The 18,749-nt window shown below is 47.9% G+C and overlaps 1 protein-coding gene across 1 annotated transcript in view; it reads right to left on the bottom strand.

Annotated features, from left to right (window-relative positions):
* The window catches only part of ACSS2 (acyl-CoA synthetase short-chain family member 2), a 31,291-nt gene extending 12,548 nt beyond the window's left edge, over window positions 1-18,743 (bottom strand). Inside the window, exons 1-4 of the mRNA XM_009076742.1 lie at window positions 18,577-18,743; window positions 1,581-1,672; window positions 787-890; window positions 310-382 (exon numbers count right to left, since the gene is read on the bottom strand). Of these exons, the coding sequence (XP_009074990.1) occupies window positions 310-382; window positions 787-890; window positions 1,581-1,672; window positions 18,577-18,665 (358 nt within the window). The 5' untranslated portion in view covers window positions 18,666-18,743. The remainder of the gene's footprint in view (window positions 1-309; window positions 383-786; window positions 891-1,580; window positions 1,673-18,576) is intronic.
* Window positions 18,744-18,749: the final 6 nt, after the last annotated feature.

Here is an 18,749-nt window from a genome sequence, read left to right as displayed (position 1 = left end):
GGAATGCCTCATGATACATCTTGCAAACACTTGGCTGATTTTTGAGGAACAAGAAGGATTTGGAAACACGTTATCAGCAGCTGGTGACATGATGCTTTCTAGGACAGACCAGGAGGACTGCTCAGAGGCTTCATGATGTGTTCAGAGTGGGAAGCAGGACTCAGGCAGAGCAACATGCAGTGCATCCCCCTTGGGAGACTCAGCTGAGGCACTGCCCCTTCCTCTTCCATTTCTAAGTGCATCTGGCTTTTAAAATAAAGCCCTTTCCGACAGGCACTAGCAGTGGAGATGCACAGGTGAGTGTTTTACCTGCTGTGATGAGGAGAGAACAACCACAGTCAAGGATCCGCTCGCACAGGGAGTCTGCAGAGAAACCTGCAAACTGGCAGAGATCACACAGCCAAGTCAGCAAGGACACACAAAAATCCCAACCCAAAACACCCAACAGCTGCTGTGCAGCTCACCCATGGCAAACACCACCACCAGGCACTGATGGAGAGAGTTAAAGGAGTTCATTGCACTGTTAATGGAAAGTCATTAATGATCAAAGCCAGGTTGGCTAAAGCCTTGAGCAGCCTGCTCTGGTGGGAGGTGTCCCTGCCCAAGGCAGGGGGTTGGGACTAGATGATCTCTAAGCTCCACTCCAACTCCTTACCATCCTATGATTCTATAATGCAGGGAAAACAGCTTAGTTTCCATCCATCCCATTTCAGCTCCTCTCCCCAAAACAGGAGCTGCTTCCCCCAGAGCTCAGCACCAAGAGCAATGCAAAGGGCTTGTTCCTACCACAACAGAGTGCAGAGCTCCAATCCTGGCACAGGCAAGCATGGCTATGACCAGCTCCAGGATCATGGGCATGTAGATGGAAATCCTGTCTCCTTTTTTCACACCTGTGGAGGGAAAATGAATGGGGTGTTTGTCAAAATGAACTTGTCATGTCATTAATTTCTTCCTATATCCGGTTCTTTTGATTTTAATTCTACATTTGTATAGATACAATAAAGCTGCAGCTGGAGTTAGAACTGAAGCAGCCTTGGGTTTTGCTTTTCAAGCACTATAGCTGAGAGATGACTGCAATGAACACTCTATGTTCTCCTCTACCTCCTTGAAGGAGGCAGAACTGTAACCAGCACTCACTGCTTATTGGAAAACCCCAGAGCAGGAAGTTCTGAGCATGGATTTTTTTTCCATTTTAGGGTGGTCAGGCATTGGAATACTGCCCAGGGAGGTGGTGGAGTCATCATCCCTAGAAGTGTTTAAGAGGCACCTGAACCTGGTGCTGGAAGATATGTTTTAGGGTTTAGGGGTTACAGCAGTGACAGGTTAATGGTTGGACTCATGATCTTAGAGGTCTCCTCCAACCCTGATGACTCTATGATTCTATGTACAGACATGACCAGCACTGATCAGTTTTCACCAACAGAGCCAGAGATGAATCTGTGCAGAGCAAATCATTGCAGAGCAAATGGATGAGAATTACTCAACAGACTGGCAACCACACAAAAAAATGCCTCCAATCTCCAAAGCCCTGGTCAAATGCCTTCCCAGTACCCACTGCTCCTGTTGCCTCAGCCATGTACCTTGGCTGCGGAGGACGTTGGCAAACTGACAGACTTTGTGCAGCAGCTCCTGGTATGTGATTTTCGTGGAATCTCCAGGTTCATTCCCTTCCCTGGAAAAGCAAGATAATATTTGTTACTGTACAAGCATTCCAAGGTAAGAGTGACACTGCAAACTCAGAGGTTTGGACAACATGTATGTCCTGACCTGCCCTTCCTAGCATAACCAACTCCAGAAATCCAATTCTGGACTGAAGTTCTCCACTAGTAGGAAAATTTAGTTCAAAGTCCCCAACCCTGTGTCACTACACCCGAAACTGAGTGAATGCATGAAGTGGAGATACACTGAACTTTCAGAGAGGCAAGAAGGGTCCAACAGAACCAAAGCTAAGAGTGCACACACACAAGAGCACTCCGGGATTTATGGAATGGTTCCCTCACTCCTGTGTGCTTATGACAGGTCTGCATGAAACACAGGCCAAAGTTTCAGCAGCAACATCCAATCCCAAATACCTGACACCTGATGGACTGGGATGGGATCACAGAATCAATCACAGAATCAATCAGGTTGGAAAAGACCTCTGAGATCATCAAGTCCAACCTATAATGCCAAGAGCTGTCTTATTTCCCAAGGTCACATATAAATACACCCATGTATGTTCGTTCAGTCCATGTCTGCTCTGCTTCACTCTCTTTGTGGTCCTCCATGAACCAACTCCTGCAGCCCAGCTGATGGTATTAGACACATTGATGGGAGCCAAGGGCTGCACCCTGAGACGGGACAGGAATGGCACATCCCCAGGGAAATGATTTGCTACCAAAGTAAAAACCAGCTCATTTTCATGTGACACAATGCTCCAGCCATGCAAATGAGGTGACACTCCCAATGGATCAGGAGATTAATAAGGAATTTGTTATGACTTCACTTCCAGAGAAGCAGCAGTTTCCCACACTCCAGAAAGAGGGAGACACTTCCCTATCTCTCCAAGGCAGCCAGTATAGAAGAAACACTAGTGATCCATGGAAGAATAGGGGTATCACATCACCCTTAGCTGACAGTCCCCCTGGAAAAACGTTCCCTGGAGTATGTGCAGCCAAATGAAAAGCAACACTGGTGCTGGGAGAAGCCAGGAAGCATCTCCATGCCATGTGCTCCCTTAGGACTGCAGCCAGGCTCCATGTAACTCCAGAACAGAAACCTCACTTGAACATGTCAAAGCATACACAAAATATGCATTGAATTCTAGTGAAAACTAACCACTTCCCCCAGCAACACAAAAAGCAGGAAGGCTTCTGGGATGTAGAAATGCATAACCACCCTCATTCCTCATGCAATTCTGTGCCATTCTGTGCCAGCACAACAGTGATCAAATGCTCCAAAAGCAGACATGGTCCTGGTGGAAACAACACAAGAGTTGGGGGAGCCCCACTGACACTAGCTCTGTGTAGGACAGGGGTTTCAGAGCTGATGATGACACTTGGATCAGCCCATTCAAAAGCTACTTGTGGATCTGCTGCTCACACAGAGTCACAGAGTCATTTAGGTTGGAAAAGACCTCCGAGATCACTGAGTCCAACCTATGGCCTAACACCACCACAGCAACTAGTGCCACGTCCAGTCTTTCCTTACACACCTCCAAGCTGACTTATCTCTCTTGATACCCAGTTACACTCCTGATTTCCACAGCTCTGCAATCAGGTCCATGGATACCTGCAGTGATGTGCACAGGACAGGAAATCTTCCCACCAGCGGCTCCTGAAAAGGGGATTCCCTGTTTGATCCTTTATGCAAGTCAGGCCCCTTTTAAGAGCAAAGAGGAGAGAAACAAGAATACAAAGTGTGGGAATGCAAACCAGTGCCCAGGGCACACAGCTCAGCCCTGGCATCCAGCAGTTTCCTCTCCTTTCCAATCACAGCCATGAGCATCACTTTGAGCAAAATGACATCTGAAACCATTGGATGAGGTCCCTTACAGCAGAACTCGCAGCTAGAAACGAGAAACCAGGAGATCAGAGTCTCCTTTTTGATGTTATTACTTGAGGTCAAAGATCCAAGAGCTGATTTCAATGCTGGACTGAGCAGCTGTAACTGATCTGGCTCAGGGGAAGAGCATCTGCCTCTGCTGAGTCTGGCTGCATGCTGAGTGCCTTCCCTCACCACGCAGAGGTTTTGCTTCATGCAACATCAAGGCTAGTGCTGGGCAAACCTGCTTGGGTCCAGATGTGCAGTATCACTGGGTGTGCAGCTCTGCCCCTCAGCCATAAGCCTTGCTATGGAGTAGCTCTTAAATACAATTGTTTCCAAATACAAGCTGGAGTGTTCCAGCCCACTAATCCCTCACCTGAAGACCACTGCACTGGGGTCTGCTGGGCACTGCAGGCAGGCCCCATGCAACTCAGCCCAACAGAGCAGGGAGGGAAGAGGGACATCCCTTTGCCTGGGCTCTGCTGCAGTGAAGGATCTAATTACAGCCTTTAGTGGGAGAAACACGTTATGAGGAAAGCCTAGCACAGGTTGTCCCATCTGGAAGGCTTCCCACATAAGGCAGGTAGGCAGCCCACAGCCCTGTGTGCTATCTGGGGCTGAGCAGCCAAGGGGAGACAGCAGCTAGGTCACACCAAACTGCAACTTCTCAGCTGAGCAGCCTTGGGTACCCTCTCGGGGCAAAGCTATGCTTTGGCACCCATAGGGACACACAGACCTGCCCTGAACCACCCAGGTGTGAGGCACTGCTCAGACATCCCTGTGCTTGAAAAGCACATCTCAAATTCACCAAGTCCTCCTCCTTGCCAGGCTTGGGAGGGAAATTCAGGCCAGGGAATGCACTCAGGCTTGTCCTCAAAGCCAGTGCACACAGAGCACTGCAGGAGAAACACAGAGCAAAGTCAGAGAGAAGTTAAAAGTTCTGCAAGGATTTTTTGGAGGCTTTCAAAGCCCTTTCCATTCATTGGTGTGACTGCAAGAGAGCTCCACTAGCACCAGGGGGGAAACCACAGGCTTTGGATTTTAAGAGGATCTTGTGTTTAATGGGATCTTGTGTTTAATGGGAAACAAGTCGTGTTCTTGTTTCTCCAGGACAAGTCGCCTCCTTTCACCACATCTTCCAAAGGCCTCGAGCAGTCTCTCAAGAGGCAATTTTTAAGTCTCCCTGTGTCTGAAAATAGTTTGGAGCGCCCACAGCTACACTCAGCAGGCTCCAGCAGCACTCAGACTGCTCTGTCCTCTTCTCTGGCACAAAAGCCCAGAGAATGATGTATTTTAGGCAGGGCCTGTAAAGGAATGCCCACTCGCACGCTACCGAGTGCTCCGTGCGTCACAAGGGAGTCTGTAAATTCCTGGCACCACTGTGCTGCCAGCAGCATCTTCCCTACGGCACCCATCGGACAGCAGCTTTCAGTCCTGAGCCTCTCCCATGGGCTCACTTGTCCAAATTCAATTGAAAAAGAGATAAGAATATACTAAAACCCCTTAGTGTTCTGAGAACATTAGGGCAGAGCTCACCTCCAGAGCTACAAGGTGCACTTCTGACCCTACAGAATCCATCACCCCCAAATAGATCCTTTTTTAAGAACAGGTGGTGAAAATAGTTGGCACGGCACTGCTGAGATTGCTTCTGCGTGATCTCTGCTCTAACAGCAAGGCTTCTTCTGAAAGGAAAACTCAGTTCTCAGCTCCTCAGACTTCCCAGATACATCATTAGATGAAACACACGGTGAAATATAGTTTGAGTCTGATGTTTTCTCATCTTCTTTAGACCAAGTCCTACATTTAGCAACTGTAACCCAAAATTTTACAGTATCATCTGGGTCAACGCAGGAAGAATGTACCTGAGCTTCTCAGCACTGGAGAAACCAGTGTTTTACATACTGCATGTTGTGTGCACGCCTAGCTGGAGAATGGCAATTTTTGACCTATGAAAGAAATTCTTCCCTGTGAGGGTGCTGAGGCATTGGCACAGGTTGCCCAGAGAAGCTGTGGCTGTCCCATCCCTGCAAGTGTTTAAGGGCAGGTTGGATGGACTCTAAGGTCCCTTCCAACCCAAACCAGTCTGATTCTATAGTCTGCACTTCCATTGACTAAGCAAATGGAAGTCCTTTCAACTAAACACACAGATGCACAATTGGGGACCTTCTGAGGCAGGGGAGGAAGGAAACATCATGTAGGAAACCTGAACACTTGTCAACTCCATGGCACAAACACACTTACACACTGCCTGTCTGCTCAGCTGAGCGCTTGACCTTGGAGATGCAGAGCACAGAGCTGTTTCACCTGGTTCTCATGGCTAAGCTTCCCTGTTAGAGCAATCACAGAGGTCAGCACATGATTTAGCGCTGTGCATATACTGTGTGGTAGGGAAGGTGCTTTGCAGGAGCAAGGGAAGCATTTCTGTAGAGCTCCATTAGCTCCAACATTGACCCTGTGAAGCAGTCAGGGATGCAGAGCAGCAGTGTGGCAGAGGGAAGCTGTGCCCAGATGCTCCCCTGAATATCTGCAGCAAAGCAGGTAAGAAGTTACTGTGCTCTGCCAAGCAGCAGGGCTGACCATGGGACTTTTCAAGGCACAGCTCTGCTTCAGCTGCTCCTCATGTAACCAAGCCCATCTCAGCTGTAGGGTAACAAGCAGTAGGAAGGGGCAGGAACTTCTTAACCTGCTATGGCTCAGGGGCCAAGGGGACACACACTTGCCAGAGCACCCAAATGGACCAAGCAACACTGACCCAAAACCAAAGCAGCAATGATCTTTGGGTTTCTCTCTTGCACCAGATTTCTAAAGAAAAAATATTTGCATATGCTGTTTGAGTAACAGATGACTACAATTCCCTGTGCAACCCTGCCTTGGCATTTGCATGGAGCAGCAGGAAGCATGGGTTGCATCACCGGGAATTACGGTTTTCAAGGTAATTACTGATGATAATTATGGTTTACAAGGGTTATAACACTGCTAAGAGAAACTGGTATACAGGAGAGAATGAAGAAATGAAGTCAAGCAAGTGAAGTGTTAGAAGTTTTCAAGATCTGTCAGCTCATCTGCAGATCCACACAGTCAGAAACAGAAAAATCACAGACCAAAGCAAGCTAGGGACAAAGCCAAAGCCTTTCTGACTCCTGGAAATGCTCCCACCAAGGACCAAAGGGGCTGCAGATCATTTCAGTTTCTCCTCTAAGCTCCTTAGATCACATCACTGTCTTAGTGAAGTGTTAGAAGTTTTCAAGATCTGTCAGCTCATCTGCAGATCCACACAGTCAGAAACAGAAAAATCACAGACCAAAGCAAGCTAGGGACAAAGCCAAAGCCTTTCTGACTCCTGGAAATGCTCCCACCAAGGACCAAAGGGGCTGCAGATCATTTCAGTTTCTCCTCTAAGCTCCTTAGATCACATCACTGTCTTAAGGGCATGTGTTGAATCGGATAAGGACTTTGGACAAGGGCCTGGAGTAACAGGACAAGGGGGCAGGGATAGATGGGGTATTAGGAAGAAATTCTTCCCTGTTGAGGGTGCTGAGGCATTGGCACAGGTTGCTCAGAGAAGCTGTGGCTGCTCCATCCTTGGGAGGGTTCAGGGCCAGGTTGGATGGGGCTTGGAGCAACCTGGGCTGGTGGAAGGTGTCCCTGCCCATGGCAGGGGGTGGAATGAGATGGGATTTAAGGTCCCTTCCAAACTAAACAATTCTAGGATTCTATAAATCAATAAAAGCATTAACTCAAAGTTATCAAGCACAGCTGGGGCATGGGACATCTGGAAGGTAATTGTCAGAGCACACCAAACCACCTCAAAGCCACCAGGTTTCATTCCCCAGTCAGCAGAGAATCAATGGCAGCCCATGGAGCAGTTTGGCTTAATGCAGGAAAAAAACTCCACATTTTAGCTCCTGGAAAGAACCCTTAAGAAAATATGGATTCCCAGTCTGAAAAAGGTGTTGAAAGAAGGAGATAACCCTTTCCCAAACGATGGAATGTCATGGGAAGGATTTGCACAGTGAGGAATCACAGAGAGACTCCAACAGAGCAGAGATGGGACTGTGAGAATGTCCACACTAAAACTCTGTTACCACTGAAACTAAATCATGCTTTGAGCCTAAAATGCCTCCTAGGAATGGGATCAAGCACTGCATGAGAGGCACAGGATGGAGACAGCAGGATTTCCAGCCCCTGTCCCCAGAGCAGAGCACAAGGTAAAGGAAGGAATTTTCCTGCTCACTGACAGCTCCTCACGTGCAAGGTCACTGGGGGCAGCCAGACAGGCTCATGGCTCCCTGAGCCATTCCACATCCAGAATTAGAGCAGCCAAAATGCCAGGCAGAGCTGGGATGAGCCAAGCTGCTGCCATGTGGGGAATGGGCTCACGTGTGTGCCGCATGGGCCGTGACAGCCCTGGGGTTTTCCGACGTGCGCCGGCCTCGTGCTCTGCTCCTGCTCTCAGCTGCTCACACAACTCCTGGCCCTGGCTCTGCCCCGAAACCTGCAGCCTGAAGAAGGCTCTGCCTGGAGACAGCTTGGTCATTTGGGAACAACAGCTGCCAAACCTGAAAAGAAGAGGATTTCTCCCTCCAAACCCGACTTGCTTATCACATTTGACACAGGAACAGCTCTTGAGCAACCTTTAAATTCTGTTGTTGAGAAGAGAAATTTGGTTGAAATGTGAAGTTTGGGGAGACAGCTGTGCAAAAGAATCAGAAAAGGATACCAGGAAAAAATGCTGGTATTGACATGGATTGTTCAATATGGAAATGCTCCCAAACAGACTGTCCCAGCAAAGGGGACTGCAGCAGGGTCTGACTACAGCAGGAGCCAGAGGGGCTGAGATGGATTTGCACAAAACCTTCATAAGAACATTTCCTAATAACAGGGCAGACTGCCCAACCCTGCCCATGCTAACGTCATCCATCTCCCCCCACAGTAATGCATGGCAGCAAACTCCCAAAGGAGTTCTGGGAAGGCTGACAGGGTTTTTGAGCAGCAGGTTTACCAAAAAGCTCAGTCTCTACCTTGCCTGCAGCCATGCTCCAGTCCCAATGTATTATGGCAAGGATTAAGAAAGAAGAACTTGTGTAACAATGGAGCACAGCTTGGGAGGAACTGGTGAGGTTTTCCCAGTGTGTTCAGAAATACTTGGCAGCAGGAAAAACATCCTAACAATTTAACAGCATTGCGTCCTAAAGCCATAAACTCTGAGAACTGCATTAAAACCACCCAAGGATTTTCCCCTGCAGTGCCCCCATACACATAGGTAAGACCTAACAAAGCTCTGCTCCAAATCCATCTCTGAGCCAAACCACCTCAACTCAAAGTTGATTACATACCTAGGATAAACAGGTTCCTATTGCTGTACAGACACCCAAACCAGTTGTGCCAAAGCAGGAGCCCTGTGCTCTGCAGTGTGCTGTCTCCAGCACTCCTCCTCTCCAGCCCAACTGACTCAAACACAGGCACCAGTGTGCCTGTATTTTACAAAACACCTAAAACAGAGCTTATTTCTACAGGGACACTGGACCACCATCTGCTCTTTGATCAAGGACTCAGTTTTCCAATCACCCTTCAAAAACAGCTGTATGGAAACACAGCCTACAAACACCCAACACCCTGTGTGGTTGCTAGTGTCCCACAGGGAAACCACATCCATCTTTCTGTCCTTCCTTCTCATTAAATACATTCTCAGCTCCTCTTTGTATTTGCAGCCTTTCAGAACCTGAACAAATACCAGAGGCATCTAAAGAAATAATATTTATGTTGTGCAGCCCAACCACTGTTCACTTTGACATATCCTGAGTGATCCTATAGCACAGAGCCAGATGAAGGTGGATACTGCTCCAAAAATCACTCCTGTATTTACTGACCTGCCAGAATTCCCTCTAATTTTCCCACTCATGACCAGCTATGCCCTAAAACTGACTTCAAGCCCCTTTCTTTAGGCAGTGGGATTTCTAAACATCACAACACCTAAGGGATCTAAACGATCCCTGAAGGACACAACACCTCCTGCCTTACACTGGTGGTTCATCAGCCAACATGGGCAAGGAAAGGCAGTGTGGTGGGGTTTGCACAGTAGTTTCATAGCTTCATAGTATGTGAAGGGGTTGGAATGGAGCTTAGAGATCACCCAGTCCCAACCCCCTGCCCTGGGCAGGGACACCTCCTACCAGAGCAGGTTGCTCAAGGCTTCATCCAACCTGGCTTTGGACACTGCCAGGGTTGGGGCAGCCACAGCCTCCCTGGGCAACCTGTGCCAGTGTCTCACCACCCTCACAGGGAAAACTTCTGCCTGAAACCTAATCTAAATTTCCCCATTCAATTTATCTCCATTACTACAGTCTGTGCTCACAACACTCAGGTTTCAGGGAAGAGAGGATCCACAGCAGTCAGCAGGTCTCTCTTCAAGGGAAATCTACTCTTACTTTGGCACACTGGACAGAATAAGGCAGTTTACAATCAGTCCTGACCACATGTACATACCCTGGTGATGGTGTCAGCAGCCATTCTGTGCTAAGGGGAATTCTGCTCCTCTGTGGCTTCACATCTTTCCTACTCACTTAATACTGAATAACCATCAGGTCAAGAGGATATGCATTAACTCTTAAGTATGTCCTTACTTTCTGAAGTGCTTTAAAACAACCCATGAAGAAAACTGACAGCTTTTTGCCTATTTTATTTAGAGGAAAGGTTTTTTTCCCCCCGCACATTTTAATTACTTTTTCTTAAAAGCCAAAAAGATTACATAGTGTTGCAACAGAGGTCATGTGCAAGACTCAAGTCACTGAGGTTGGCTGCCCTAACCCTGTGAGCCAAACCCACTGAATGCTGCAGAAGAATGAGAGTTTGACATGAGAAGAAACATTTGAGATGTTTATCTTCAGTAAGACTTTCAGAGGAGCATGGACTATTTTTTACCAGTCCCACAGGAGGAGAGCTAATTGCCAGCAAAACACAGCTGATTCCTTGTTTACACAATTTGCAGTCAGGCCTTGGATGAAGCTTTTCTAAGTCAAATAATCACCAAGTTGCCTGTAGCTGGGAAATGCCTCATTTTGGGAAATAACTGCAACACTGGATGGATCTTCCAGAAACACTGGAAGCCAGGCAAGATGGTTTCAATGGAGGCTCAAACAATATCCATCGAGGCTGTGATGGGAAATGAAACTTTTATTCATGTTTTGGTGGGCATTTCAACTTCATGCCCCAGAAACCTCTACAGGTGATGGCCAGGTGTCACCTGCTGGACTAGCATCTAAGGAACATCCCTTAGAAGATGTCAGTGATAATAGGAATGAAAAACATGCTTCAGTGCCACAGAATGAATCAGAACAGTTTGGGTTGGAAGAGACCTTAAAGACCATCTCACTCCATGGGCAGGGACACCTTCCACCAGCCCAGGTTGCTCCAAGCCCCATCCAACCTGGCCTGGAACACTCCCAGGGATGGGGCAGCCACAGGGCACAATCAGGTATGAAAAGTAGCCAGGAAGGTCCTCAATTTCCTTGAGGGATTTCCCTAAAGAAGGGAAGTGACATCTGCAAAAATGATGAGTTTTGCATTCATGGAAAACTGTCAGAGCTCAGGATTTCTTATCACATTTCCAACATGCAAAAATGCCAACAGAGAACTGAAACTCAGCTTCAAGAGATCTTGTGAAAGCACTGGCAATGGATATTACAGCCCAACAGCTCTGGGCAGAGAGCACACCAAGCACAACAAATGCAACTACCCACAGGGAAAATGCCACCCTTGGAACAAGCACCACTCACACCTCTTTTGGCAAAGCCTGATCATTTTGTCCCCTACTTGGAGCAGGTCTCATCCACATGGGTGAGAGTCCTTGTCCACTGCTGCTCCATTCACACCAGGGTGCCAAGGGAGAACACACAAGCCATTCACACAGCTAAAATAATCAAGTTTTCTAGTCCAGTGAGCAAACTGAAGGCTCTGATCTTCCACGTCCTGAGTCTGTACAGGAGTTCACCATTTTCTCTGTCCATGAACTCCATTTATCCACACCAAGTGTCAACTCTTCTGCCAATATCTGCACTATGCCAATATTGCACAACCACTGTGCCCCTCCCAGCAGTAACCTAGTATTCGTAAAACATACCAAGTTGCCTGTAATACCTGCTAGAATGACAAGATTGAAGTTTCACAGAGTGAGAAATTCCAGCTGCTATTGTCTGTGCACACACCCCCCTCCTATACCCTCAGGTAGTTATTGTGCAACCAAACATCCAGAGCCATGCAGAAAGGCAGCTTTGGACAGGGGATAAAATGACATTTTTGGGTAGGGCTGGATGCAGAAATTTGTGGAAAATTATTAAATCCCTTGTGCTTAATCAAGACATCCAGAGCCTCTGCCAGAGCAATGAGAAGCGTGAGGAAAAGTACTAAATAAGATCATCAAAGGCACCACAGGTGTCATTTGCACCTCAGCACTTCTTTGTGTTCAACAGCAGCTCAGCCAAGAGCCTCTTAGACTAAACCAAAATACCCTGCTGGGTCTGAACCAGGGGCTGGTGCTCTGTCTCCAGCAGCAGCAGCAGGAGATGCTGTTTATGGAGGCCACGTGTGCCTGAGTACCATCAGTAGTTCTGTTTCACTGGTCCTGCAAACTGACGACTAAAAGAGAGGATGCAAAGGGCAAGGCTAAACCAGCTCCATAAAAACACTCTTCTTCCTTTCACAGTTCAATTACCCTCTTGAACAACCTCACACTCCAGCACTGCCAGCAGCTCCTCCACCTCTCCCAGCAGCCTGCACTGCTCCATGCACACACCGACCCTGTTCCACTGGACCACTAGGGAAGCAAGTGGGATTTACTGGTTCCCAGGACCCTCCCCATTGTCCTCTCTAGGCACAGAGCTGGCAACCTCCCAGCCCTTGGCACAGCAGCCCCTTGCAGCACCACCAGAATACCCTGGCCAGCAGCTTTGCAATTCCACATCCAAGTTCCTGCCCTCCTCTGGGGCACATGCCATCTAATCCTGGGCACTTACGGACATCCAGCTTGTTTAGCTGGTAAACACTTCCTGGATACTCCCTTGTATTTATATAGATGGATACTGTATCCCTGCCAGCAGCAGCTACCAAAGGTTTCTGAGCAAAAGGCTGGGAACAAACAGATCCAACACAACCCAAATGAAAGCTGCTCCCCTGATTCGAGGCAGCTGAGCTGCTCTCCCAAGCAGGACAGCTTAAACAACTCCTCTCCTCGGTGCTGTGCCATGAAGGAACCACACAAGTGCTGCCTGAGTGCCTTCTTCCTTAACACATTGGACTTAACAGAGGAGAAAAGTCCCAGCCTGCTATAGGAGCAGGTTTATGGGTGATTTGAGCTCAGTAAAAGCTACTTCCAGTGAAAATCTTCAATAACGCAGAACACTCTACCAAGGAGGCACAAGTCCAGGGGTGCTTCTGAAGGGGCAAAACCACAGGAGACCACTGGCACCTTGTAATCAAGTAGTCTCCAACCTTTATGCCTGTCTCCTTTCTTCATTGCACTGCAGAGCAGAACAGCACAAGGTTGAGAGGATTTGCCATCTCCCTTCTCCTGCCCTGCAGCCTGTGATGGAAAAGCCTCTGCAGGGCAGGAATGGGGCCTGAGATCTCCAACACATCAAACCAATTGTCCTTCCCAGGACCTCCTGGGATCCCCAGCAAGTGTACCTGACTGAGATGAGACAAGTTCTGCTTCCAAGTCACCCCTGGAATGGAAAAGCAATTTCAAGTGACTCTGTGGATGCCAACTGCCTGAGCACCACAGTGGTCAACCCCCTGACTCACAGCATCCAGGAAAGCACAGCACACACACAGGAAGCCCACAGGGCAGTTCCTGCCTGAAGAAGGTATTTTGCTGCTCTCACATGTTTAGTTCTCTTTGGCAACACTGCTCACTTGATAACTATCTCAGAGATCTACTAGTCCTGAAGAGAACAGAGGACGCAGCACACGAGTACAAGCCACTAAGAGAAACAGCTGGGACAAGTGAACCTTGAGGCATGACAGGAGAACACTGGTGGATGCCAGGTCTCAATACACACATATAGCCCTTGGAAACAAGTTTCAGAACATGATCCCTGCATTTCCCAGCCCCTCAGCCAAACTGAGAACCTCTAAACCCTTAAGCAGGCATCAGCATGCTGCCCCGGGGCAGCACTGTCTTCACAGCTCATCTGCAACCAAACCCACAGAGTACAATCAGAGCAGCTACATGAAATCAGTTCGTTCTGAACCCAGCATGACCTTGCTCTAAACAGACCACAGCTGAAGCTGGAGATTCCATCCACCTCTGGAGAAATGCCAGGGAGTTACACCTGAGAACAAGCTATGAGTCCCTCCTGTCCCACTTTGTACTTCTGTATGGGCACCCAAAGAGCAGCTGATTGCACTACTGTCACAGCACTAACCATACTGCCTGGGGAATGTCCAGAACTGGGAGAGGAAGAATTCCAAGGAAGTCAGGAAAGCACATCAGTTGGGTTTTTCTGAGCTGCTACACCAGTCCCTTTACTCCTTGTTTTAATACATGCTTCTACTGATGCTGCCCACCACTCTCCCTCTTGCTCTACCCACACAGCTCAGACAGAGAGAGCCCGATGACACAGAGATTTCTCGTTGGGAGGGATGAGACATGCTACTCTAAAGCATTCAGGCAGATGCAGCCAGTCTGTAAACCCCTCCCAGGCTGGCTGATTTCACAGAGCCCACCACAAGACAGCTACACTTCCTGTGATGGAAACTACAACTATTACTGCCCTTGAAGAGGGTACAAGATTTACAGCTTAATAAAATACTAAAACATTCAATGTAATTTATTACCTACTTCAGGTGCACCTAATCTGCCTGACTTCCAGAAGCAGAGCAGTCCAGAGATGTTTCCAAAATAATTAATATCTGCCAAGACCACCAATCTATCACTCAGCATGCACAACAGGGAGATGGCCCCAGAGGGTGTTTGGGCACTGAACAGCTCCCCAGGGTAGTGGTCACAGCCCCAAGCCTGAAAGAGCTCAAGGAGAGTTTGGCCAATGCTCTCAGGCCCATGGTGCATTGTTGGGGTGTCCTGTGCAGAGCCAAGAGTTGGATTGGATGATCCTTGTGGGTCCCTTCCAACTCAGAATATTCTGTGACATGGATTGCTGAGGATGCACCCCAGAAAGCCTCTCTGATTTTCAGGGCTGAGCAGGGCCACCCCTTTTCCCATGGAGAATCCCCACCAGGAAAGGAGCTATGCTGAGCCTGGGCAGTGCTGTGGACATGAACCAAACCAGGCACATGCCTGCAAGTGTGGCTCAGTAAAAGCAACCTTCCCAGCGGTGAATTTTGTTCTTTAAACAAACTGTGTGATTTAGGGACATGCTTTCATCACCAAAACATGTTGAAAGAGGCTGTATCAGTGGAAGGGTAACAAGCCATCCAGGAAGTTACCAAAGAAGAGTCAGTTTGGGACACTCAAAAGTCCTGAAGCCAAGTGCAGCAGAGCCAGGTGCATCACACAGAAGACGGCTAGAGCCAAGCACTTGGAAAGGCTGGATACTCTCAGCCAACATCCTCAGTCCTGTGCATATGACAGATCTGTGGGTTGGTTTGTTTGTTTCTTTTAAAAACACGTTCTATAATTGTAGGGTTGTTTCTTGTAAGAAAGTTTAATTGGGAAAAAATCCCACAGCTACAAGCCCCTAAATCCTTTATTACATTTAAAAAGGACATAATATAAAGAAACCCAAACCAAACAAACCACACCTTCTCAATTATATTTGCATGTCCTGTTTGTTCTAGGCCCAGAATGGGAACTATAGGCAGTTATTGTATTGTTTAAACAAAGCTCCAGTAAACTCTGGCAACCTTTCCTATCTTTATTGCTCCTTTCTAGGTGTGTTATGTCATTTGCCAGTATAAGAAAGGAGAGAATTAATCCAGCCTCCCAAAGATGGCAGAAACTAGCAGCACCCTATTAGCTCACACACACCTTGGCTACAGGAGGTTACAACAGTGTGTAAAGCTCTACCTCCTGTCCCTGCCCCCTGGTCCCACCAGGCACCAGCAGCACTGCCACTGGAGTGACTGGTTTGAGAAAGTGTACACACACAACAGGCTTCACTCGGGTGCCTTCACACCCTGGGGTCTAACCAGAGAGTTTTGCAATAGGTGTTGTTCTTTTTTGACTTCCCACCTGGTTACATTTTTACCTCCACAGCTGCCCACGCTGAAGTTTATATGAAATAATTAACAGACCCTTCAGCCCAGAACTAAGGCCTACCCAAGTGACACAGGCATGAAGGAATACTGTGCTCCTGCCTCAATGAACCACCCACAACAAAGTCCTCAGCACTACTGCAAGTCCCCTCAGTGTCCCAGGAGTCCCATTTTGCCTGCAAGGCCCATGAAAGCCACTGTAGATACCTACACCTAACCACTGTAACTGACCTCAGCCTTTCCACACAATTATGAAAGATTTCACTTCTGAGAGCAGCACTTTATCAGAAGCATTTCCTGGAGCTTCTCTTCCTTTTTTTTAGGCCACATCAGCAATACCAAGCAGAGAAAGAGGAATCAAAAGCAGCAGTAAGAGAAATACTTCTAACGTTCATAAGCAACTGCCAAGAGGGAAAATCCAAGTTGTTTCCTACCAACTCAGGGTGGTCATTTGGAACTACACAGTCCTAACAGCACTATGAGGACAACACCACGACAGCAAACGTCACCTATGTACAAGTTGTGCAGCATGAAACATGTACTGCCCTTTGTGCTGAAAATGCAATTCCATGTGGCTTGGGATTAGACCCTGAGTGGAGCCAATATGGGCAGTCCTGGTCTCTGGTGGTGCAGAAACCTTCAGAGCAGCTCGGCCACAACAAATCCAGGTGAACTGCTTGCTCCTTCCAAGCCATGCAAGACTGGGGACAGGCACAGTGAGCAGCTGTGAGCTGTGTCAGGACACATCACTTCTCGGAGACACTCAGCAATGCCTCCAAACATTATTCACCTTTTCCCTAATTTCTCCTCTCTGAAAGCAAAGCAATGGTCCTGCATCTTTTCAAAGCTCTCAGAGCTGGGCAGTGCCCCCTACCCTGGTATAAACTCAGCACCTTTTCCCATCCAGCAGGCTATGGACTTTCTCAGAAGCAAGTAAGTGGCTAAAGTATTTAAACAAGATATCCAAGTTTTTCAAGGAATCCTCTTTGGCTTTCAGAGACTTCCATTCCTTTTTTGACCTTTCATACAGTGTGACAAGTCTCAAGTGTTTCAGGGAAACAGGCTTGTTCCAAAGTGTTAAACACAAGATGTGAGAGCACAAGCTGACAGCAATTACATTTTGTTTGGAAGCGAAGCACATGCCCAGAGAGGAGTAATTTCACAAGTTGCAGCCCTCAGCCCCAGTTCCTTGAGACCTGAGTGCCACCGGCTCACAGGTCAGCACCACACACCGAGTCCAGTGTGCCTTTTCCATCCCTCCCACTGGCATTCCCAGCTGACAGCTCCACACCCAGTGCCAGGTCACTTGTGACAGAACCACTCTAGGAGAGTTTATCCCAAAACAGTCAGGGAAAACTGTCTGCTAAGGAGGGAGACCTTATTTTCCAGCACTGTGAACACCACAACTGACAGACACACACCATTTTAATGTTCACTCCAAGTTCTGCTCAGCAACACAAATACCTCCACAAATAACTAGAATAACTAACAAGGAAAATCTTCACCAAGCCCAAATTAAAGCTGTAGGCTGCTGCCTGCTGTCACCCAAAGATTGATGTGCAAGAAGAACAATGATCTTTGTCCCTCCACAAGCCCAGCACAAGGCCAGTGTTGGCTGCCAAATGGCTGTGTTTGCTGGCACACCTTTACCTGAATGAGTTTACAAAGGAGTTCTCATTCAGAAGTTGCAGTCATGTTATATAGGAGCAGGTTAGAGAACATATTTAACTAGCAGGGAAGTAAACACTTTCCAGCATTTCCCCTATGCCTTATCAATCTGATTATTTGCTAGGCAATGTGTGTAATTCCTTTGCTGAAGTGGCAGCACTACAGAGAGAAGCTTCAGTTTGAATCCAGTCCTACAGCCAGAGCCACACTGGTATAACCATGTCCCAGTCACCTTCACACCAGGTGACTGGGGGGAACCTTCAGCACTTAGAGCATCTGATATTTTTACTGCAATAACCGTAAGGCTTCTCCAGTTGCTCTGCTATAGAGACTCACCATATCCCAGTGAGTTACTGCATCCCTAACAACACTTAATTCTGCTTCTGCACTGCCACATGCAGTTATACCCCTGCAACATAACTGCTAGTTCAAGGGAAGCAGCAACATGCACAGGAGAGCCAGGCATGGCTCACTCTGGGGACACAGCTGAGCTAGTTCAGCATTACTTCTGGAGCTCACACATCACCAGCAATACCTACTTTGCATCAATAGGAAAATCAGGTTTCACATGGCTTTTAACACTAGTAACTACCCTGGTAAAAACAATGCAAACAAACTTCAGATAGGGCTGGAAGCTGATTTTTCTTCCCAAAGGTAGAGAAGCCAGTCCTAGTGAAAGCACCACAGTCTTAAACATGTTCAAGCGCAAGGAATCCATGTATAAGCTCAGGTATGAGGAAAACCTTTCTGCCACAAGAGAGGCAACTTGCCGGACACAAAACATAAACAAGGGAGATATTGGGGTTTATTAGCTTTCAGATGTTAGCTGTTCCTCATCCCATCCATGTCTACCTCCTCCACCAGGGCATTGTGGCACCTGCCTCCCTTCCATCTCAGGGCTCTTGGCCTTCAGCAGGTACAGCTGCAGAGGCAGAGCTGGGAGTCAGGCGCTCCCCACTGCTATGCTGAGCACTTCAGTGCATCCCAGGAAGGGCAGAGACACTCCACAGCACAGCTCTTCCCAAGGACACCGGCAGCAAGCACCTGCCCTACCTATCTAAAGATTAAACCCTCTCCAGCGTTTTCAGTCACCCTGGTAGAAGTCGACACTGCCTGTACACTCTCACATGGCATTTACACACCTTCCGCGCCAGAATAAAAACCGACTTTTACCAGTAAAAAGCAACTTTGTCCCCGAGCTTCTTCTCGCTGACATTTCTATCCAGGAGGTTGTAGCAGATGTTGGTAGTCGCCCCTTTCATCCATTCCACGAAGATCTTCCCTTTAGTCACGTCGAAGTTGTACCGCAGGAAGGGTCCCGTGTGCTGCCTCTTCCAGTAGAACTC

This window comes from Acanthisitta chloris, unplaced genomic scaffold (assembly GCF_000695815.1).
Source record: "Acanthisitta chloris isolate BGI_N310 unplaced genomic scaffold, ASM69581v1 scaffold24376, whole genome shotgun sequence".
Lineage (NCBI taxonomy): Eukaryota > Metazoa > Chordata > Aves > Passeriformes > Acanthisittidae > Acanthisitta > Acanthisitta chloris.
This window is presented reverse-complemented; position numbering and strand designations above follow the sequence as displayed.